The sequence below is a fragment of the Tarenaya hassleriana genome, unplaced genomic scaffold (genome assembly GCF_000463585.1).
Source record: "Tarenaya hassleriana unplaced genomic scaffold, ASM46358v1 Cleome1, whole genome shotgun sequence".
Lineage (NCBI taxonomy): Eukaryota > Viridiplantae > Streptophyta > Magnoliopsida > Brassicales > Cleomaceae > Tarenaya > Tarenaya hassleriana.
In genome coordinates this window covers 10,026,640-10,048,618 of record NW_010960187.1, presented here as the reverse complement: position 1 = coordinate 10,048,618, position 21,979 = coordinate 10,026,640, and the positions used below count along the sequence as shown (strand labels likewise).

The 21,979-nt window shown below is 38.0% G+C and overlaps 4 protein-coding genes across 8 annotated transcripts; 2 read left to right on the top strand and 2 right to left on the bottom strand.

Moving 5' to 3' along the window:
- Positions 1–1,778: 1,778 nt before the first annotated feature.
- LOC104822183 (sm-like protein LSM8) lies at positions 1,779–4,138 on the bottom strand. 2 transcript variants are annotated; one of them, XM_010553334.2, is made up of 6 exons: positions 4,017–4,138; positions 3,603–3,682; positions 3,457–3,497; positions 3,288–3,362; positions 2,253–2,305; positions 1,779–2,093 (listed from the first exon to the last, which is right to left on the bottom strand). In XM_010553334.2, the coding sequence occupies exons 2-6, from the start codon at positions 3,637–3,639 to the stop codon at positions 2,003–2,005; spliced, it is 297 nt and encodes a 98-aa protein (XP_010551636.1). In that variant the 5' UTR covers positions 3,640–3,682; positions 4,017–4,138; the 3' UTR covers positions 1,779–2,002. The 2 variants fall into 2 exon arrangements, with proteins under 2 accessions (XP_010551636.1, XP_010551641.1); XM_010553339.2 differs by having other exon boundaries at positions 3,603–3,654.
- A 3,315-nt stretch (positions 4,139–7,453) lies between these two features.
- Positions 7,454–13,694, top strand: LOC104822167 (auxin response factor 8-like). Of its 3 annotated transcripts, none has more exons than XM_010553309.2 (15): positions 7,454–8,156; positions 8,317–8,429; positions 8,606–8,704; positions 8,798–8,854; positions 8,943–9,098; positions 9,201–9,285; positions 10,113–10,203; positions 10,283–10,447; positions 10,522–10,644; positions 10,757–10,832; positions 11,033–11,180; positions 11,732–12,735; positions 12,829–13,019; positions 13,260–13,514; positions 13,555–13,694. In XM_010553309.2, the coding sequence occupies exons 1-14, from the start codon at positions 8,114–8,116 to the stop codon at positions 13,366–13,368; spliced, it is 2,460 nt and encodes an 819-aa protein (XP_010551611.1). In that variant the 5' UTR covers positions 7,454–8,113; the 3' UTR covers positions 13,369–13,514; positions 13,555–13,694. The 3 variants fall into 3 exon arrangements, with proteins under 3 accessions (XP_010551611.1, XP_010551620.1, XP_010551627.1); XM_010553325.2 differs by having other exon boundaries at positions 7,456–8,156; positions 11,732–12,732; XM_010553318.2 differs by lacking the exon at positions 13,555–13,694 and having other exon boundaries at positions 13,260–13,515.
- A 606-nt stretch (positions 13,695–14,300) lies between these two features.
- LOC104822158 lies at positions 14,301–15,184 on the bottom strand. The gene has a single exon (XM_010553298.2). The coding sequence runs from the start codon at positions 15,083–15,085 to the stop codon at positions 14,513–14,515; it is 573 nt and encodes a 190-aa protein (XP_010551600.1). The 5' UTR covers positions 15,086–15,184; the 3' UTR covers positions 14,301–14,512.
- A 1,707-nt stretch (positions 15,185–16,891) lies between these two features.
- LOC104822147 (probable metal-nicotianamine transporter YSL7) lies at positions 16,892–20,592 on the top strand. Of its 2 annotated transcripts, none has more exons than XM_010553285.2 (7): positions 16,892–17,381; positions 18,035–18,201; positions 18,292–18,389; positions 18,493–18,627; positions 18,726–18,915; positions 19,008–19,128; positions 19,413–20,592. In XM_010553285.2, the coding sequence occupies exons 1-7, from the start codon at positions 17,009–17,011 to the stop codon at positions 20,411–20,413; spliced, it is 2,085 nt and encodes a 694-aa protein (XP_010551587.1). In that variant the 5' UTR covers positions 16,892–17,008; the 3' UTR covers positions 20,414–20,592. The 2 variants fall into 2 exon arrangements, with proteins under 2 accessions (XP_010551587.1, XP_010551578.1); XM_010553276.2 differs by having other exon boundaries at positions 16,893–17,381; positions 19,008–19,092; positions 19,401–20,592.
- The last annotated feature ends 1,387 nt before the right edge of the window (positions 20,593–21,979 follow it).

The window sequence follows — 21,979 nt, the reverse complement described above, 5'->3', positions numbered from 1 at the left end:
TCGGGACCGTGTAGTCGGTCAACAGATACACAAACGCGTAGCTTTTTTCTAATCCCACCTAAATAGTGCACCAAAAAATATACGGAAATTACCTAACAAATCTGTAATTAAGCGAAAATACAGGCTTCATTTTACAAATTATAATAATTGCCCATTCAAAATCTTCAATATCTTAATTTTATAGTACACACACGTCCTATATATATATATAACATCTACAAATTATATTACTTTATATAAGCAATTTTAACTAGTCTAGTTACAATATGATGATAGATACATCCAGAAATTTAATATATATTTTATAAGATAATTGAGATAATTACGATTATATATACTTGTTGAGAAACTTAAAATCGTGAAGCAACTTATTTCATTGTTTTCTAAAAGTCTTGCTTTGGCGTGAAAGGATAAAACTAATAGTATTCCTATAATATTTTTTATTCCTAAAAATAAAATATGAAAAATCTCTTCTAGAAACCAAAATATGAAAAAAAAAAAGAGAGTCAAAGACTGCTCATATATGATTGTTTTAGGAGCCAAACAAGTGTTTATTATTTTTAAAATTTTTCCATATAAACAAATGTTATATTTATGTTCCAAATGAGACACAGTATTAGCTTATAAACCCGAAGACTTCGGTATGTTCTTATTGCAATTAACGATATACTAAAATGGCAACTCTGTCTGAAAATCAGTTTTGTTCTCCATATATATTTATCATACACTCTTTTTTTTCCACGTAAAAACATTGCCCAAAAAATATTCACGTAATAACAGGAAAAAAAAAACTTCGAATTATTATTACAATAATGTTTCTATAACGGTCCATCAATTTAACAAATATAAAGTATTCTGAAATAAAAGTAGTCAATATTCATGAACCGTGTATAAAAAAACACACTGCTACATAGTCTTAAATGTTTTTGTGTGACTATCAAAGTTTGTTGACCTAATCCCTCAAGACTTTTTTGTAGGGAATTGATCTCATGCATTTCATCATTAGTTCTTCCCCCTTTTTCCAATTTTATTTATATATATATATATATATATAATTTGTTTTGGGGTCAGTTATAAAATCCTGTAAACATTATTCTATAACCTATATCCCGAATATTTTTTTTATTGATCGTTTGATATGGACCGTTGTCTGAATATTTGAGTCCTCGGGAAAAGATGTGCCGGCATCTAGGCTGAATAGTCGTACTTTGGATCATCAGTTTCTGACAATCCATCTTCTGTTCATACTAAAGATTCATATAGTTCATACTATACAGTTTGGTGAAATTATATGTATTAATATTCATGGTTATAAGGTGACATTTGTGTATTAAATTTCTATATAACAAACTTTTATGCAGTGTGATGTAATAAATGAAGTGGACCGACAAAAAAAAAAGCAGCATATGGGTATTAGGTGACATCTTGTGTATTAATTTTCATATGATATCCCTTTGTCCTCTTTGGTGGCTATATTAATATAAGACATGGTCATACAAATCATATTTTGATCCATAGAGTATGTTCTCTATATTATTAACTATATCCAACTTAAATCTACATCGACTATTTTACCATATCCAAATTAAATCTAATCTTAAAACTAATATATAAAAAAAAAGGAACAAAAAGAGGATTTTTTAACATAAATCTAACACAAACAGAACAAGAATCAAAACAAAGGAAGAAATAAAAACCGAAACCAATGGATATGGTTTCCTAAATTAAAAAAAAAAAAATCCAATTGAAAACCAAAATCTTCACACAAACAGTGTAACGATACGCAAATGCAAACTTGCAGAATATGTGATGACATCTTCGGACATTGCAAGTGAGAAGAGGACACGAATATCTAAAATATTTGGAAAAAAAAATCGAAATGAAAAGAGAAACTTCAAACAAGGAAACAAATTCCCTCCTAAGTTGTTTACACTGTTCTGTTCACTCAACCTTCCCATATGTAATATAGCATACTCTCATAACTACATGAACTTGTTACCGATCAATGGACAACAGGCTTCAGCGGATGAGCTCTTATTTTCGAGAAATCCAGACTTGCATCGATCTCTTCATCCAGTTCCCCGATAATGCTTCTGTTGAAACATCCACGGAAGAAAAAGGATCATGAATTCATGGAGAGTTCGCATAATTCTAGATTTCATATATCAATGTACCATGAGATCATTGTGATTTGTAGGTGAAGGGTCATTAGATCATATGATGTAAAGATCAGAAGGAAAGCATGACATTACATGTTGTCGCCTCTGATGATGTACAAGCCCAACACCAGTTGCTGCACTCCTTCCTGGGAAAAAAACCGAGCAGATAAAACTGCCACATGAGGATCTATACCCGGAAGATTTCAAAGAAAAAGCTCAAAACATTAGGTGAGAAAGTGAAAAACAAAGAAGAGTTGGGAAGAAACGAGTCTCTTAGGCTCAATCAGAAGGTACTCGAAGTGGCTTACTTATGGAAAGTATCCTAAATGCAATGTAGTATGTCAGAACACATTTTAACCTGGAAACTAAAGATATGTACAATTCTTTTAGATAGCACTCCCTGAACAGAAACTAGATGGGGTGACTTTGGTAAGAAATAAAATGAAACTGTAAGCTTGTCTTGTGAACAAGTTTTTCCTAGATTTGTCCTCGAATATTTATCTTTCCAACAGATTCATCTTCAACTTCAATCTTAAAGTAAAGTTTTCACAAACATATCAGCTTCTCCTTCCAGGATTTGCCTCAATTATATATATATATATATCCCACAATGTTCAATCAGAAAGGTCATTTGATGCAAATGCATCTGTGCCGTACACTCACATTTTCTCGATTTTATTAAGTTATGAAGATTTAATAGCACTATATCTGTGCAAAATAAGTTGTTGCAGTTCTGTTTTAAATTCGAATCCCTAATCTCGCCCAACAGAAAGAAAATAAAACAAAAAACCTTCCATCTGCATATCTGTAGTGGCCATTGTACATTCATCCATTCAGAAGTCACTTATTTCTCTGTATACCACCACTCTATTACTCCATGGACCAAATTAGCTGGTGAATCAAAGCCACTAATGCATATGACTGTCAAGTAGGAGTTGAATCTAAGGAAGGTCATGCCGGTTCAAAACTAGTCAAGTGTTTTACGAAGTTACTCCGGAAAATCTGCCCAGAAAGAAATGATGCACGCCCGAGTTTCGTAAACAAAAGCATATTCAGCCACTAAACTTAGAACCTATCCATATACCCACAAACTTTGGAAGAAATGCTTGGAACAAATAAATGACATACCTTGGTGGAAAAGACACGTTCATGAGATTCATCTAGGATTATATTCGTAGCCTGATCAAAGCCTTTGAGAACTCCCTGGAACACCCAAACATGGGATGGGAAAACCTTTGCATCAATGTATGTATTCCTAGCCTGGTTATTCAGACTAAAAACTCGAAAAACAACGTACCACAATGTTGCGTCCATCATTTGTGATTACCGAAATGGTTTCTGCAATTACCCAAAAATATAAATATTAGTCAAAAGTGTGGAACAGGGTACCAAGATGCCAATTCAAAATGCATCACTTAAAGATTGCGTAGAAGGACAACTTACGATCGACAAAAGACTCGAGTCCAATGACTGTCGACATATTAACGAAGATTTGCTGCAAAAATGGTCCAACGATTTATCACCTGAAAGATAATTCAGAAATTACACGGAATAACAACAACATGGTACAGAACTCTTTGCTTCAAAGAGGAATTTCATCGAACGCCTGGTGGGCATTTCGGATATGTAAAACGAGGAAAACCCAAAAACGCCCCTACAAAACAGATTCTTCTTGGTTCACCCTCTCAATAGAATCTTCTACAGAAGTTGAATGAACCCAGAATGTTTTCAACAAGTTTGACAAGGAAACCGTAGTGAAATGCGAAAAGGAACATGAAAGAAGATTGTATCTTGGGATGTGATTTAGGGCTTTTGGGAATCTGAAGCGCGTCAAAGGAGCAGTGAGAGAGAGCTTACCTCTTCGCAGTATTCAACTTTGGCGCAGAGAAAAATCGTTGCTTTAGGTGAGAATTCCGAGTATCTTAAGCCCTAAACCTTTTCTCTGACGGAAAACGGAGAAAGTTCTCAGACGGGCAAAGTGAAATAGACTCCAGGTGGTTTTTAGTATTGGTTTGGTAAATTATTTATTGCACATTTGGCCAAGAATTTAAAAATATTACAATATAGTCCTTTTTGTAGCTGAGCTTATTTGCCCCGTAAGTTTTGCAGTTATCGTTTCCCCCCCTAAATTTTAAAAATTATCTGTTTTCCCCATCACCGTTAAACTGTTCTGTCAAAAATTTCCGTATCACCGGTAATGCAATTCCTCCGATTAAAAAAAAAAATAGGAACAATTGATAGTTGTCTTCGTGTCATGTCGTAATTTATGGGAAGAATCAGATGTTTATGTTTTTCCAATTGATGTCTGCCCCCTTTTATTTGCTCTTTTTTCCAAAGCAAAATGATTTTCTTTAATATTTTTTTAAATAATCTTTAGGTTTTTAAAATCTCCAACGGCTATATTCATGTTTGGTGATTTTGTCAAGGATAGAAAAATCTCTCACACTTGTTACAATGTTGGAATACATTCACATATTAATTTGTTATTTGGTTCAACACCTATGTATATATATTATTGTAAATTTCAGAATTTTGAAAATCAAATATTTATGGAATATAATATATTTATCTTAGATAAAAATGAAAATAACTATCGAGATTGATTATGATTGTGATTGGGCTTGTAATCAAATAATTATTAATAGATTTTGACTATAAAAGAAGTTGATGATCCATATCTATTATAATATATGGTTTTTACAATATATGTTTTTTTTAACAAGTTTGGTGTTAATTTCATTCCATAGAATATATAATATTAAAAAAAAGGTATCATATTGGACATACAATGTTAGACAATTGTCGTTAATTGAATACTCTAATGTCCTTCAAATGCAATTAAAATTTTTTATATGAATAATTCGACGGATGATGGATTCGTTGGATAATCACTGCTTGGGCTTCATATGAGTTTGTTTTAAGTTTGGGCCTACAACCTTATACTATAATGTTTTGGTCCAAAATCATTATGGCCGTAGCCCGATAATCAAGCCCAGCCCATTTAAAATAAGATGGTTTACACTTATTTGTTTTTTTTATAATATGATAAATATAATAAAAAAGAAGTAAAAAAGTATTAGTTCAAATAATATTTATCATAGTGGCAGAAAATTAATGGCACCAGAAAATTATTTCTGGAAGCCAATTGCATCTTCTCAAAAGAATAATTAAAAGAGAAAAAAGGATAGAAATATATGTGAAAAACTCAACAAGCATATATTCAAAAGCTAAAATTTGATGATTACAATTACAAAGAAAATCTCAAATTTATCAACTACAATTTGAACCAATGATTTGGAAAAGAATTTCATAATTTCAACACTAAGATGGAGGCATGATGCAACAAGTGTAGGTGTTTGAGATGGTCGAGTCGCAAAGCAATCACTAGACGTTTAAAGTATGGCCGATTCGATTTCGTAGATGGAGAGAAAATACACATTTTAATTACGGTACAAAAGGGTGTTTTATATGTATTAAAAAATTTAATTGGATTGGAGGTTTGATAATCTTTCGAGTTTTTAAACAAAAAAATATAGATGTCAAATTTTTATTTGATTTGTATAATAAATAATTGGCCAATATATACTAGGGGTGTCAAAAAAGCCCGAGGTCCGCTACCCGACCCGAGTCCGCCCGTAAAATTTACGGGTTTGGACCTAAGAAATTAAAACCCGGTCGTTCATCGGGCCGGGCCGACCGACCCAAAAAATGCGGGCTCGGGCCGGACTAACACGACCCGGCCCATCAACCCGAAAAATTAAATATATTATATATTATATAATATAAATATATATATAGATATAGATAAATATATATACATACATGCATTAATATATACATATTAATTCACTAATATTTAAATAAATTTTATTATTATATAAAAATTAAAAAATCCGAGTTTTAATTTCTTTTAAATTCATATATATATTAATAAATGTTTTTATCAAAATTTTATTTTTTATTATCTTTAGTGTATATTAATTTTTTTTCTATTTTGATAATTTTTATTAATAATTTTTATTTTTATTTTGTTATTATTTTTTTTAAAAAAAGTCCAAAGCCTGATCCGAACCCGAAAAAAGCCCATTGGGCCGGGCTTCGGACCCAAGATTTTAAGCCCGTATGTGTTTCGGGCCGGGTCGGTCCGGTCCGGCCATTTTGACACCCCTATTAAATACATGCGAAATTCCAAAGACCCCTCCTCCGCTTCCATGTTATATGGCGGACGTCATGCCATCTCCCTTTTTTATTATTAGGGAGGGATGGACGTTTTGACTAGGGTTGTCACAATGGGTAATCCAACCCATTTGGTTGGAACCCATTTGGATTATATAAATTAATGGGTTGGGTTGACCCAACCCATTAATAACATGATAAAAACTAAATGGATGGGTTAAAACCCATTAACCCAAATAGATTAATGCGTAGAGTTAGCAATAATGTTTAGCTGACTAATGTTAATATGTAGACTTAGTAATAATGTTAATGAGCCGAATCGCACTGAGGAGGAAAGAAAAAAGTCGAATCGCACTCAAGGGTCTGAAACCCGGTCTGAACCCGAAAAAAGTCCATTGGACCAGACCTCGGGTCCAAAATTTTAAGTCCACGTGTGTTTCGAGCCGGGCCGGCCCGTAATTCTTCGGGTTTTTGTCGGACTCGGGCCGACCCGACCATTTTGACACCCCTAATATATACACACACATTGTCTTCTATATTTCCCATATTTGATTTGTATGTTTGTGGACTTGCTGTGTATTTTGAACCCTTTGAATGCCAACACACACACATTGTAATTCCGAACATGTGAAATTTGGTTTAGATCTCACGTATCCAAATAAATAAATAAATATTGAATTTGCGCCCATTTCCAATAATTGATGTTAATTTATAACTATTAATTTACCGATTTATCTCATCCGATTTTTCTCTTCTGTTGTTATTTTGAAGATATGTGAAAGAGAAATACGAGTTTTTTTATTCATAATTATGGGGTTTTCTCTCTTTTTAAAATCCCTAGATGAAATTATTTGGTTCCACCGATCCATTGAAAATTATTTTATGGCTAATTCCTCTTTTTTATGACCCAAAATATATATTTGACTGTCCTTTTTTCAATGAATCCAAGGACACGAGATATTAAAATTAATACGAACTAATAAATAATTATTAACGGTCAAGATTGTGCAAACGTAATCCAACGGTCAAAACAAGCTCACTCCGCTACTGACACCACCTCTCATAATTCTCGTGTAGGACCCCTCACTCTCTCTTCTTCCTCTTTCTTCTCGCTCTCCACTGTGCTTAGGTTCCCACCGGGTCGGATCGGGTCAACTCGGATCGGGTCGGATCATTTATAAGAGCGAAATCACTCACTCGCTCTCTGACATATCTCTCTCTCTTTCCAACTTTCTCTCTGCTGTTTGAAGTGTGTCTCCTAGACAGCGATGGAACTGCGCCGGGCTATTTTAATGCCACGGAAAGCGAACTGAGACTGGTTTTTTTCCCCTTATCTTCTTTCTTCCTCCTCTCCACTAAGATCTCGTGAGAAAAGTTTCGCTTCTGGGGATTCTGCTTTGGTGGGTTGCTGAGGAAGTTCTTGCAGCTCAAGGTCCAATGCGTGCGTGTAGGGCTTTTGTTGTTCGTGCTTTGATGGCGTGGACAGCTGGATTGGGGTTCTGAGAAATGGGTTTTTGTCGGTTTCTTGTTTTCTGGGTTTTTCTCGAGGATTTTCTAGAAGGCTTCCTCTGATTTTACGGTGGGAAAATGGTGTGAATTTTAGGAAGGTATAAGAAAGAGATGGTGAACAACAAGCTTGTGGTGTTGGAGCTGAAGGTGTATAGCTTCTGTAGTTGCTGGAAGTGAGGAAGTGATTGTACGGAAATTAGGGTTTTGCTGATTTCAGCTCAGTATTTTTTGGTTTCCGGAAAGGAAAATTTGGGGTTTCATTCTCTGACATGAAGCTTTCAACATCTGGGTTGGGTCAACAGGGTCATGAAGGTTTGTCCATTTTCCTCTCATGGGTCTTGTCTTTAGCCTCCAGTTTTATCATTGTCTTTCGATTTACTTAATCAGTGGTCTCTGATTCGGATTCAAATTGGTGATCTTTTTAGCGATGTAGTGTCTGCAATCTCTTAGTTCTGTGTGTTTTCCCCAACAGGGGAGAAGAAGTGTCTGAACTCTGAGCTATGGCATGCATGTGCTGGACCACTGGTTTCTCTTCCATCTTCTGGAAGCCGTGTTGTCTACTTCCCACAGGGTCACAGCGAACAGGTTTTTCGATTTCCAGAGCATTTCTTTTGTGAATTTCTCGTTCTCTGTCTGGCTCCATTGTTTGATTGTCAATGGTGATGTTGGGTCTTCTCGTGAACTTGCAATAACTCTTAAAGTGTGGAGCTTTTTTTCTGTTTATATGGGGAATTTCCATTTATATCAAAGTGTACTTGTAGGTTGCTGCTACAACTAATAAGGAAGTTGATGGTCACATACCCAATTACCCAAGCCTACCACCCCAGCTGATTTGCCAGCTCCATAATGTTACTATGCATGTGCGTAGTTAGTTCCATGTCTCTTTCTCCCAATAACTGAGATCATTTTGGGATGTTACTTTGTAAGTATGGGTTTGTTTTCGTGCTCTTCAGGCTGATGTTGAGACGGACGAAGTGTATGCTCAAATGACACTTCAACCATTGACACCGGTATGATACGTTTCAAGTTTTTTGGGTGCTGAGAAAATGTTGGCAATTTAGGGGAGCCATTGATTGTTTCTTGTTGTTTCTGATAAAGGAAGAGCAAAAGGAAACATTTGTACCGATCGAGCTGGGAATCCCTAGTAAGCAACCTAGCAATTACTTCTGCAAGACATTGACGGCTAGTGATACCAGTACTCATGGAGGATTTTCTGTCCCTAGACGTGCTGCTGAGAAAGTTTTTCCTCCATTGGTAAGTTTTTTTTTCTTGAGCTAACTTACTTAAAATTTGATATGCTAAGATGTGTTGCTAGCCTAGCTGTGAATTCTTTCTTTTATTCTTTCCCTCATGCAGGATTACTCACAGCAGCCGCCCGCCCAAGAATTGATTGCAAAGGATCTCCACGATGTTGACTGGAAGTTTAGGCATATCTTTCGGGGTAGGTTTCACATTTCCTCTGTGGCCTTTAACTGCATAGAACTATTTCTATATGGTTGGACTTAAATCTTTGCTTAATGTTCCTATTTGTTTAATAACTAAAATAATTTTGTTTTAATTGTGAAGTATGTCTTTATTTGTTGTTGCATAATCTTTTCATGCATGTCTAGGACTTTGTAGAGTGTTCTATAATGCCCTTTTGTAAGCTCTGGATATGATGGCTCCTGAATAGCTATGGACTTGTTTTCTTTGTGAAGACAAAAAAAAGTTGATGTGGAAAACGAAATGGAATATTTCACTGTAAGTCATGTAAGAATCAGATCATTTAGTAGATTACTACCAAGGTTTCTGATAGACATGGCCGACATTAGAGATTTAGCTGGAATTTGTTTTATTTTTCGATTGAATCCGATCTCGGGTTCAATCCTGAAAAAACAACAACAAATGGAATTGTCTGATTGTAAGTCATGGCCTTGGACATAGTTAAGGTTGGTTAGAGCTTTCTGATCCTAGAGAGGAAAATAAAAGTTTCTGGGGGGAAATCACCAATATGACATAGTTCAATATATCTACTTTTATGGTTGATTTATATTTTCTGATTTCTTCTCAGTTCATATGTTCAATGGTGATTGTCACCTGCTCTTTCTTTCGCTTGTATTCATTCTAGATGAAGAAGCTACAATTGCTTTTTGAGTTCCATATGGTTTCACACCGTGAAATGGGACCTTTACTTCTGCACAATCGAGCTAAAGGCACTATGGTTTACATTTTTGTGCTTTCATTTCCATTTCCATTACTCGGTTCGTGTGGTATCTCATTCTTTTGCAGGACAGCCCAAACGGCATCTTCTTACTACTGGATGGAGCGTCTTTGTCAGTGCCAAGCGACTAGTTGCCGGAGATTCTGTTATTTTCATCAGGTTTTCTCTTCAATTGTTGCATATTTTTGTAGTGTATACTGGTTGTTCACTACCATCTTAACTCTCTTTCCTTCGTCAGGAACGAAAAGAATCAACTCCTTTTGGGCATTCGTCGTGCCATTCGGCCACAAACAATTATACCGTCATCCGTTCTATCTAGTGATAGCATGCATATTGGACTTCTTGCTGCTGCTGCACATGCCGCCTCAACAAATAGCTGTTTTACGGTTTTCTATCATCCGAGGTTGGTCGCCTTCCAACTGCTTATTCCTCTCACTATCTGACAAAATCTCCTACTGATATTCTTTTCATGTTCAGGGCTAGCCCATGTGAGTTTGTCATATCGCTTTCCAAGTACATTAAAGCCGTTTTTCACACGCGAATTTCAGTTGGGATGCGTTTTCGCATGCTCTTTGAAACAGAAGAGTCAAGTGTTCGTAGGTAATGTCATGCATTTATGAAATGCCATGTTGAAATATTTATCAGCTGGTTGAGACTTATGTTTCTCATATAACGTCAAGCCATATCCTGAAAAAGATGACATATTGTCCAGGTACATGGGCACGATAACTGGTATCAGTGATTTGGATCCTGTTCGTTGGCCAAACTCTCATTGGAGGTCTGTGAAGGTAATCCGTTAGCCTCTTAATTTGATATGGATTTCTTCATGGCATGCAGGAATCTGATTATTTGTCCCTCCCTTTTCTGTGAATGGATTAGCCTATGTGACTTTGTAATGCCCCTTTATTGAATTGCTTTGCTTAATGACTTGCTTTACAAGTACATATTCATTAGAAAAATTTTGAAAATCCAAACATTCTTATTGTAGGTTGGCTGGGATGAATCAACCGCCGGGGAGAGACAGCCAAGAGTTTCTCTATGGGAGATTGAGCCTCTTACCACATTTCCCATGTATCCATCACTGTTTCCCCTTAGGCTGAAGCGTCCTTGGCATGCTGGACCATCATCTCTTCACGGTATCCACCGGTTTAGTTGTTCTCCTACCTGTTTCCAGTAAAAGCTTGGTCACGAGGACTCTTGTTACCATTTTCGATGATCCTTTACCCTATCTTGACTTCTGTTAGACGATCATTTGGTATTAGAGCAGTTAAAAGTTTGACCTGGTATTAGAAAAGCATGAATGTGTTGGAAGCTGGAGATCAGAAAATGAAAATTCATGGCCAGTGTCGGAACTGTCGCTCAGATTTGTATTTACATAAGTTTTATTGGGTTGAGGTGACATTTTGATACTTGCTAGTGTTGCAATTTCTTGAAACCGGACCTTCCACGTTCTCTTCATAACCCGGTGGCTTGTTGTTTTCTGGTATGAATTATGTGTACTTCTCAATCATGATATGACTTGAATATGCTTGTCCATATCAATGAGAAATCTCCAAGTAACTTAAAGAAGAACAATGTCACACCAGAAGCCCTAACCTGAATCCTCTGATTCTAATTTTACATTTTTTGTGAAGGCATTCCGACTTGATATTCGCTAGGTATTGACATAGTTGGTCTGATATTGCAGATAACAGAGGTGACCTAACGAGTGGTCTATCGTGGCTTAGGGGTGGAGCTGGAGAGCAGGGTTTGCTTCCTCTGAATTTCCCGTCTGTCGGTATGTTTCCATGGATGCAACAGAGGCTGGATCTTAGTCTACTCGGACCTACCGATCATAATCAGCAGTATCAAGCCTTGTTGGCTGCCGGTTTTCAGAATATGGGAGGTGGATATCCTCCAAGGCAACAGCTTGTCCAGCTGCAAGAGCCTCACCACCCGTATCTTCAACAATCAGGTGGCCACAATTCAGATTTGCTACTTCAGCAACAGCAGCAAGCATCTCAACAGCAATTTCCACGTCATCTCCTGGAGGGTCAAACCCCGACGCTGACCGAGAATCTTCCCCATCAAAATACGCGTCAAGATGTTAGTAACCAACCCGCCGGGCAGCCTCAGCAACCCGACCATTCGTATCTGAACGCTTTCAAACTTCAAAACGGTCATCTCCAACAATGGCAGCAACCAGACGTGCCTTCGGCTTCATTCATGAAAGCGGGTTTTGCAACAACAGCTAGTCGGATACAGCAGAATTCAGCGGCCCCTTCCAGTTCTGCTGATGGTAGCAATCTCTTGAATTTCTCGATAACGGGTGAGCCTTTAATGGCTGAGCAATTACCATCACAGGTATGGTCTCCTAAACACGCCCACTCTGCAGCTACCACTTTTTCTGAACCATTGCCGCTTCAACAAGGAGGATACACCGGGAAAAGTACCGCCCTGGAACCAGGAAATTCCAACCCGAATTCCCAGAATCCTTCCATCTTCGGCGTTGATACCGACTCTGGACTCTTCCTCCCGACCACTGTTCCCCGTTATGCTACATTGTCAGCAGATGCTGACACTTCTTCAATGTCGGTAACGGATTCCGGATTCCAGAACTCCTTATACAGCTGCATGCAAAATGCTCCTGAGTTATTGCATGGAGCTGGGGACATCAACACATCGAACCAGACCGAGAACTTTGTTAAGGTTGCATGTTTCAGCACAATTTTATGACAAAACTCCTTCCTGGCTCCCTGTGGTATATATTGCAATGAAAGGTGATAGTATTAATTGTATGTGCAGGTGTATAAATCTGGATCGGTGGGGCGGTCACTGGACATATCCCGATTCAGCAGCTATCACGAGCTGCGGGAAGAGTTGGGAAAGATGTTTGGAGTGGAGGGATTGTTGGAAGACCCTCTTAGATCAGGCTGGCAGCTTGTATTTGTGGACAAGGAGAATGATATACTTCTCCTTGGCGACGACCCTTGGGAGTAAGTTCAACTCTTCATCTCTTGTCATATAATTCTGTCCTTTTTATTATTAACCTCTGCAGGTATACATCTGCATTTACAATCACTGAAAATGATCAGTTCTTGAAGCATATTAACATGCCTTCTTGATCTTCTTGAACTATGGGCCAAAGTGCTGAGATTTCTTTCACATGCTCTGTTCTCTGGTCTTTTAAGTGGCCTCCATCCAATGCATTTTGAGTTTTTTTTTTTATGGTGCAGGTCATTTGTGAATAATGTATGGTACATAAAGATACTATCGCCGGAAGATGTGCAGAAGATGGGCGAAAATGGCGTCGGATCCTTCCCGCAGAACCCGAACCATCCCTAATGTAGACCCCAACCCCGATCTTCCGAAGTGTATCTGTATCTGCCCCATATCTTCTCTTATTTGGACATAACATGAAACAGCAAAGATGGTTTTTGTATTCAGAATCCTTCAAAACATTTTAGGGCTAAATGAGTTGTGTTGTATGGACACTGGGAGATATGGTGTCTAGAACCCGAATCCTTCAAAACACTGTATCTGAACTTAGAAGATAACACCCAATGGGGTATTTGCTTCTGTCATGCTATTAACACTGGGAAACAATATGGTTTTGTACCCTACTTGTCTGTCATCGAGCAAATTGAACAGCCTCCTCATAGTTGGTTGCTGCTTTGTTCCTCAGCTTTACTTTTCACTTGTCTCAAGACTCAAGATTCAATTCATTACATGACAAAAGCAATAGCAAAACCTACAAATGTGTTGAGGGATTTGCCCCATTCTCAGTACATGTTTTCCATCTGGTAGGGAACCAACACCACAAGTTCACAATACAGATATGGAACAAGCAAAAAACATATACAAAGGCCTAGAATGGTTTCCCAAAAGATCGAATTACCTAATCTTTGCATTCAGTCTCGTTTTACAATATCAAGGCTTCAGTTCTAGACACCATATCAAGGAGGCCAAATGATCATAAGCAAGAATTTACACATTGCACACAGTTCACACTCTAGAGATCCATCATCCTCTCTAAAATCGATACAACCATAAATATGCAAAGGAAACATGGCATACATTCGTGAGACCGGAAATTCGATAAGACAAAGAGCAAAATGATTCTCAAGCTAAGAGCAAAAGGCCTAACCTTGTTGATGAACCACAAAGGCTCACATATGATCACACAACCAGTCACGGTGGTGAAACGATCATCAGTGAATCTACCATTACCAGATGCGTCAGTACATATAAAAGGAACATACTTACAGTTGAGAACGTCGATATAAAAATCCACACTTCATAAAGCACGAACATTTCAGTATATTTGGATTATGATAAACCCACAAGGGGAATTGGTTTACTGTTAAGTCGCAACATTGCACAGACCAAACTGTAAAAGCAAAGAGAGGATCACATGATATGCAGAAATTCGATTCACAGAAGAAATGAAGGGTTTTGTACTTTTTCACTCGGGGTAAGAACACCTCGTTCAAGCAGCCTCCTTCACAGGAGCAGGGTCAGGGATCTTGACGTAACCCATCTTCTTATGGGTCGAATCATCGTAGCCATCGGTCTCGTAATCCTCGCCCTCGAAGTTGTAGCTATGGCGGTTCGCGACGAGAGCCCAGACGAGGTACATAGTCGCTGCGGTGAGAGCGCCGCAACCGACGCCGAATAGGAGAGCGACGACGACGCTGAGGATGTCCCTGGTGCGGTCTCTGAAGGAATTGATGTTCTCAGAGATGAAAGGGATGGAGAATTCGGGCCGAGATTCCGACGATGACCGTACGAAGGCGGAGGGGAGGAATCCTCCGCCGTCGTGGCGGCGGTGGGCGAAGAAGGGTCGGCGATGGTAGGGACTGAAACGGCGGACGGTGAAGACGGTGACGAACCTGGGGGAGGAGAAGTCGGGTTCGCCGTCGGAATTAGGGTTAGGGTTTTCTGGGGTTATGGAGAGGGAGTAGGAGGAGATGAGGAAAGTCTTGCACGGACGTGCTGCGGCGGCGGAGATCGCCAGAAACCCTACGAAGATCGCGAGGCGGAGGAAAGCTGAGGAAGCCATTGATGAGCTCTCTGCTTCGTCTTCTTCCGATTCGATCAATGGAAAAACAAACCTACTAAGAAGTTTCGGACGAGAAAAAAGAGCTACAATTTAAATTGTTTGTACAGAATTGGTGAATTATTTATTACGTATAAAACATTGTGTTAAATATTTTAACTTATATATATATATATATATATTTCATATGTTGTTTTTAATTTTTTGTAATTCGAAATCAACAAATTTAAAAATTACATATATATTTTTATTTGTTTGAATTAATTTAAAAGCTGTCAAACAAATCTTCTAATTGGATAATATAAACAGAATTATTTATTTTTCCTAAAAAACTATAAAGATGTATTAGTATTTAATATCATATAAACCAACTTATCACAAAATTAATAACTATTTTCGTATCTTTTTTCTATATTACAAGTTCGTAATTTGATTAGAAATAATATTTCTTTTCAAATTTATAATAAATTTACAAATTATTTTTTTGTTTAAATATAATAAATTAAAAGTTATTATGTAAATGAAATTGTTCCGATGGAATCAAACAAAGTATTACAAGCTTCTGGACCTCTGGCACCAATTTTATGACTGAAGCGTCTTTTTGTTTAGGGCTAACAATTGGGCTTTATTCTTGTGTGTTGTAAGGAGCCCATCCATATATATATATATATATAAAATCTGCATAAATAAGTTCATATGAATATTTATAAATATATATATATATATAAATAATACTGGAGTCAAAATTAAATTATTCAAATTTGTCATTTTATTTATATTCGGATTAGGGCTAGCCGAAATTTCTCAAGGACCAGGAAACAATATATATATATATATATATGATCTGCGTAAATAAGTCCTAAAGCTGTCCACTTGATTTCTCCTTCACATTATAATCATTCATTAAATGCATAATCATCCTTCCATAATTCCACAGATGAGTGGGGAAAAAAATGGAATCGACGATTTAAATATGAGAGAGAAAACTATGATTCTATAAGATTATAATAAACATTTAAATTTGATATCTTTCTGTCTTTTATATCGATATTTTATATCTGAAATTCTATATCTGAAATTACAATAAATCTCCGATAATATCCTCAATTGAAAAGATGGTAAAAAAGAGAGAGAGAATATAAAAGCATTATTTTTTTTAGAGAATAAAGGGAAAAAATTAGAGAGAATGGAAGAAAATATATTTAAGATTTATATTGAAAGTAATGCTAAATATTTCCGTGAAACTATCAAATCCAATGTATCCACACTGAATAGGCCAAATATAAAATAGATGTGAACAAGCAAATATTTATAATGGAAAATATTCTTCACCGAATCAGAAAGTAAAATAAAATCCCTAAACCTTCTCTTTTAGATTAGCAAAACAAGAAAAAAATCTAAAAATTTGATAAAAGCCAACTGTTTTATTTTTAAAAGTTTTTTAAAAAATAATATTTGGGTTTGAACATGGGACAAAAACCAACTGTTAAACCCCAATTATTAAATTTTTTTAGAAACCTTAACTATAATGAGAAAGGTAACTAACGCCTAAACAAATTAATATAATCGCTGAAAAACACTTAAATGGTATGTAAGGGGAAATTAATGGAAATTTATTCACAAATAAAGTAAGATGAAATGCTTAGTTGTCTACAAATATATATATTTATATTACATTTTAATCTATTTTATGAATAAATAATGGAATCAAATTTGGAGCGTGAAACTCACACGAAATAATAACTATTGACAGTGAACGAGAAACTTTCGGAAATGCCAGCTTTCGCTCTCTCTCCCCTTATTTAAACACCCTCTCTCCGTAATTCCATAGCAGAGAGAGAGAGAGAGAGAAACCGAAAGAGAGAGAGCGACCTCGGGAGCATCGGTTTCGGAGGTCAGTCAGGTCGGAGTCGAGACGCGGCGGCGATGGCGATGGAGGACGATCGGAGCAAGAAGGACGACGATTTCAACGATACGGTGGCGGAGGAGACCTCCGTCGAGAGGATATTCGAGGAGAGCGGCGCTGTTCCTCCGCCGTGGCAAAACCAGTTGACTATACGAGCACTGGTCGTGAGTTTCGTCCTCTCGATCATGTTCACTTTCGTGGTGATGAAGCTGAATCTGACCACCGGAATCATCCCGTCGCTCAACATCTCCGCCGGTCTCCTGGGTTTCTTCTTCGTCAAGACATGGACGAAGCTTCTCCACAAGGCTGGGTACCTGAAGCAGCCCTTCACCAGGCAGGAGAACACTGTCATTCAGACTTGCGTCGTCGCTTCCTCCGGCATCGCCTTTAGCGGTACGTTTGAATTTCGATTTTAGAAAGCAAAATCACGGAATGTGAGTCTGTTCTTCAATTCATGGATACTGTGTTGTGGGGACGATGGAATCTGGATTTGCACTGGCCAATTGAAAATTATTCAACTGTTACCCTTTGACTATGCAATTGCATGCACCCATGGAAACTGGATTTTCATATTCCAAAAAAACACTAGAATAGACGAATTTCAGTTTAATTATTTTTCGATTTTTAGAAAAACCCTATTCATTCAGGTAAATTGTATTTCAGAATGGATTCTTTTTCCATTAAATTCAAATTTTATTGATAAAAATATCCATTACTTTTAAAAAAATGATTTAAAAAAAATTATATTTATTCGTTTTTTTAATCAAAATTAGTTTGGATTTACATGTACTGCTACATTAAACCGAAACATGAATCTTAGAAATTGACGGCTGATGTAAATTAGTCTTGATACGAGTTGACTTGCTGGTCACGTGAGTGAAAACGAAAACTGGAAGACTAGGTAGAGCTGGCGAGATCTACTGCCGAAACTTAATCCTGAAATCACCTTCTCTTATGCATCTATCGAATATATATATATATATACATATCTATATACACACATATGTACATATGAAGAGAGTGCTGACGAGAAAATGGATGAACAGGAGGGTTTGGAAGCTACCTGTTTGGAATGAGTGATGTGGTGGCCAAACAGATATCGCCAGAACCCAGCCCTCCGATGACCATAAAGAACCCACAATTGGGATGGATGATTGGGTTTCTTTTCGTCGTTAGCTTCATCGGCCTTTTCTCTGTGGTGCCTCTGCGAAAGGTACATCCTTTTCTTCGTTCTCTTCTCTCCACTTCAATCATTACAAAACACAAGATGAAACCCGTTTCTTCTTGTTTATGGTTTCTTCAGATCATGATCGTTGACTTCAAACTGACATATCCAAGCGGTACTGCCACTGCCCATCTCATCAACAGCTTCCATACCCCTCAAGGTGCAAAGCTAGCTAAGTAAGCCCTTTAACCCATCACGTTATGTTCTTCTTCCTGTGTTGTTTTTCTGGTTATGCGTTTTTTAGAGATTATGTCTGTGTTGTGGAATAAATATTCGCAGGAAGCAAGTGAGAACTTTGGGGAAGTTCTTCTCTTTCAGTTTCTTGTGGGGTTTCTTTCAGTGGTTTTTCACTGGCGGTGATGACTGTGGTTTCACCGCCTTCCCTACATTTGGTCTCAAAGCTTATGCAAGCAAGTAAGTTTAACTATAAAGATTCACACCTTTTTTGCTTGCATTGTTCAGTTTCCTTACAGATTGTTGTTGTCTTTTTGTTTTGTTTTTTAAAAAAACAGGTTCTTCTTTGATTTCTCTTCTACTTATGTCGGTGTCGGGATGATTTGCTCGTATTTGATCAACATATCTGTTCTCCTTGGAGCGATCCTCTCGTGGGGCGTTATGTGGCCTCTGATAGGAGCCCAGAAAGGGAAATGGTATTCTTCTGAGATCCCTGCAAGCAGTCTCCATGGACTTCAAGGTTACAGGGTAAAGCTTCTCTATGCAGACTCTCGTGAAAACCCCCCCGGCTTTTTCGGAACTTTAAGTTGCTATCTTAATCTTATTATGGATCTATGCAGGTGTTTATAGCCATAGCTATGATCCTCGGTGATGGCATCTACAGTTTCATCAAGGTTCTTTTCAACACTCTTCTCTTCTACTTATGTCGGTGTCGGGATGATTTGCTCGTATTTGATCAACATATCTGTTCTCCTTGGAGCGATCCTCTCGTGGGGCGTTATGTGGCCTCTGATAGGAGCCCAGAAAGGGAAATGGTATTCTTCTGAGATCCCTGCAAGCAGTCTCCATGGACTTCAAGGTTACAGGGTAAAGCTTCTCTATGCAGACTCTCGTGAAAACCCCCCCGGCTTTTTCGGAACTTTAAGTTGCTATCTTAATCTTATTATGGATCTATGCAGGTGTTTATAGCCATAGCTATGATCCTCGGTGATGGCATCTACAGTTTCATCAAGGTTCTTTTCAACACTCTTTTGTTCTTCCAGTCGATGACCGGTCTCCCTCTTTCCCATCCGTTTCTTTCGATGACAAACGAAGAACCGAGCTCTTCCTCAAGGACGGGATCCCTGCATGGTTTGCAGTTGGTGGTTACGTTATCTTCTCAGCGATTTCCATAATCGCCGTTCCCTTCATCTTCCCGCAGCTAAGATGGTACTACATCCTTGTAATGTACCTCATCGCCCCCATCCTCGCCTTTTGCAATGCCTTTGGATGTGGACTTACCGATTGGTCATTAGCATCTAACTATGGAAAGATTGCGATTTTCGCAATCGGTGCCTGGGCTGGAGCCTCCAATGGAGGAATTATAGCCGGACTTGCTGCTTGTGGTGTCATAATGAACATTGTCTCCACAGCTTCTGACCTGATGCAGGATTTCAAGACAGGTTACCTGACATTGGCTTCTCCAAGATCTATGTTTATCAGCCAAGTCATAGGAACCGCGATGGGCTGCTTGATTTCACCAAGCGTTTTCTGGCTATTCTACACGGCGTTTGACGGGTTTGGACAATCTGGGTCGGCGTACCCCGCTCCATTCGCCCTCGTGTACAGAAACATGTCCATTCTCGGAGTCGAAGGCTTCTCAACCTTGCCTAAACACTGCCTCATGCTATGCTACATTTTCTTCGGGGGATCATTCGCTGTGAACGGTTTAAGAGACGCGGTCGGACCCAAGTGGTCGAGGTTTATCCCTCTCCCGATGGCGATGGCGATTCCTTTCTACCTCGGAGGGTATTTCGCCGTCGACATGTGTGTCGGAAGCCTCATCTTGTTCATATGGAGGAAGGTGAATAAACCTAACGCAGACGCTTTCAGCCCGGCCGTAGCTTCCGGTTTGATTTGCGGAGATGGAATTTGGACATTGCCCAACTCGATTCTCGCCTTGGCCGGTGTCAAGCCGCCGATTTGCATGAAGTTCTTGTCGAGCTCGGACAACGTGAGGGTCGATGATTTCCTAAACTCTTCTTAAAGATCTCTCTTTTGGTCGGCGCTTGCTGTTAGGATTCTGTGCTTCGATCGTTTCGTGGTGTGTTTTCTGCCATATTCTAAGTTGCTTAGTCTATTGTTCCTATGTTGTTACTCTTAGTATGTACAAACACATTAAATAAACGTGTTGTTCATTTTCTTCTATGTCCGTTTCATATGTTACATGTGATTTTTTTCATCCCTATATTTTCTGCAAGGCTAAGATGACATGTCTGAACCATGAGGAAAACCAGATTGAAGACTAGAGCTTGATTCAATTAGTACGCGATGGAAAAACCTCGGTACAAACGGTATCTATAAGGGAATCGATGACCATATAATGAGCCCGAGCTCTTCCTATCGAGCAAGAAGGGAAAACGATTGAAACGTCTGTATCATTGTAGCGAAAAAACGAGGTCTGCTTTCCGTTTTCTGGATCGATAAAGAGTTTCGGGTAATGTAGCTTATCAAGAATGCTTAGCTTAACGGATTCTCTCGCAGCGTTCTACGGCAAGGGAGAGGAGAGTCGGGACTAGACGGATCGCAAAACCAGTAAGTGTAGGCCAAATGTATTGATAGATCTCTAAGGTCTATCAAATTGCTATTGCGGGTATCCGGGATTTTCAGCCTACTTGACCTCGGTCTTGCCCTTCTCGGACTTTTTTCGATCAAAGAACTCATGGTGGTCGCGAGAAGGATTCAAGTATCTGCTGCGTACCTCGTCAACCGGACGGTAGGGCTTAGAGGTTTTTACCCGAGGTCCGCGGGTTTCCAGGTACTCGTTACAAACGAGACAGAAAACGGGTGTAATAAGGCCAAAACTTGGATCCTGAGTTCAGATTTTTCCAAAACATTACGGGCTATGTAAAAGGATATTAATAAAATAAAGTTTGTACCCTTTATTATTTTAATATAATTACAATAACACCTTTAATTTCATTTAAAATTATCAAAATACACTTAATGTCGTGAAAATTAAAAAAATAAAAAATTTAACCAAATTTGGACGACACAAAAGAACACACAAAACATGCTAATATCCGAATTCAAATCCAATCATGGAATGAGAAATTCACTCATACTTCTCCGATTATCCGATTATCTGAAAGATATAGTTGGATAAAAACATGGTGAATTTTTAATTATAAAAGAAAAATTAAAAATTTTCCGGGTTTCCGATACTCCAACATTCGATTTCAGCGCGGACGGATTTCCGGTTTCGCGAAACCAAAACCGAAACCGAAATAATACCCTAGGAAACATGCGAGTCGAGCTCCTTTTGCATTTGGTTTCTGAATCGATGTCTTCGACTCTTCGTCAACGATAGGGGTGGGCGAACGGTCGGTTACGGGTTAATCGGTTACGGTTATTTCGGGTTCGGTTATTTCGGGTTATTAAAACTCATAACCAAACGGTTAATTAATTTTATTCGGTTCGGTTCGGTTCGGTTTCGGTTCGGTTTTGTCTATTTAAAACTATAACCAAACTATAACCAAATAAATATTTCGGTTCGGTTCGGTTATAATATTTAAAAAATCAATTTATTTATAATTAGAAATATTCAAATATA

Bases quoted from the DNA above. Each gene is read 5' to 3' on its own strand.
- LOC104822183 (XM_010553334.2), bottom strand. From the start codon at position 3,639: ATGTCGACAGTCATTGGACTCGAGTCTTTTGTCGATC. The intron at 3,498-3,602 runs GTAAGTTGTCCT...GGGTAATTGCAG, and splicing joins ACTCGAGTCTTTTGTCGATC to AAACCATTTCGGTAATCACA. The intron at 2,094-2,252 runs GTAATGTCATGC...ATGTTTCAACAG, and splicing joins ATCATCAGAGGCGACAACAT to AAGCATTATCGGGGAACTGG.
- LOC104822167 (XM_010553309.2), top strand. From the start codon at position 8,114: ATGAAGCTTTCAACATCTGGGTTGGGTCAACAGGGTCATGAAG. The intron at 10,448-10,521 runs GTTGGTCGCCTT...TTTCATGTTCAG, and splicing joins ACGGTTTTCTATCATCCGAG to GGCTAGCCCATGTGAGTTTG. The intron at 10,833-11,032 runs GTAATCCGTTAG...TTCTTATTGTAG, and splicing joins CTCATTGGAGGTCTGTGAAG to GTTGGCTGGGATGAATCAAC.
- LOC104822158 (XM_010553298.2), bottom strand. From the start codon at position 15,085: ATGGCTTCCTCAGCTTTCCTCCGCCTCGCGATCTTCGTAGGGTTTCTG.
- LOC104822147 (XM_010553285.2), top strand. From the start codon at position 17,009: ATGGCGATGGAGGACGATCGGAGCAAGAAGGACGACGATTTCAACGAT. The intron at 18,916-19,007 runs GTAAAGCTTCTC...GGATCTATGCAG, and splicing joins ATGGACTTCAAGGTTACAGG to GTGTTTATAGCCATAGCTAT. The intron at 19,129-19,412 runs ATATCTGTTCTC...GTTCTTTTCAAC, and splicing joins TTTGCTCGTATTTGATCAAC to ACTCTTTTGTTCTTCCAGTC.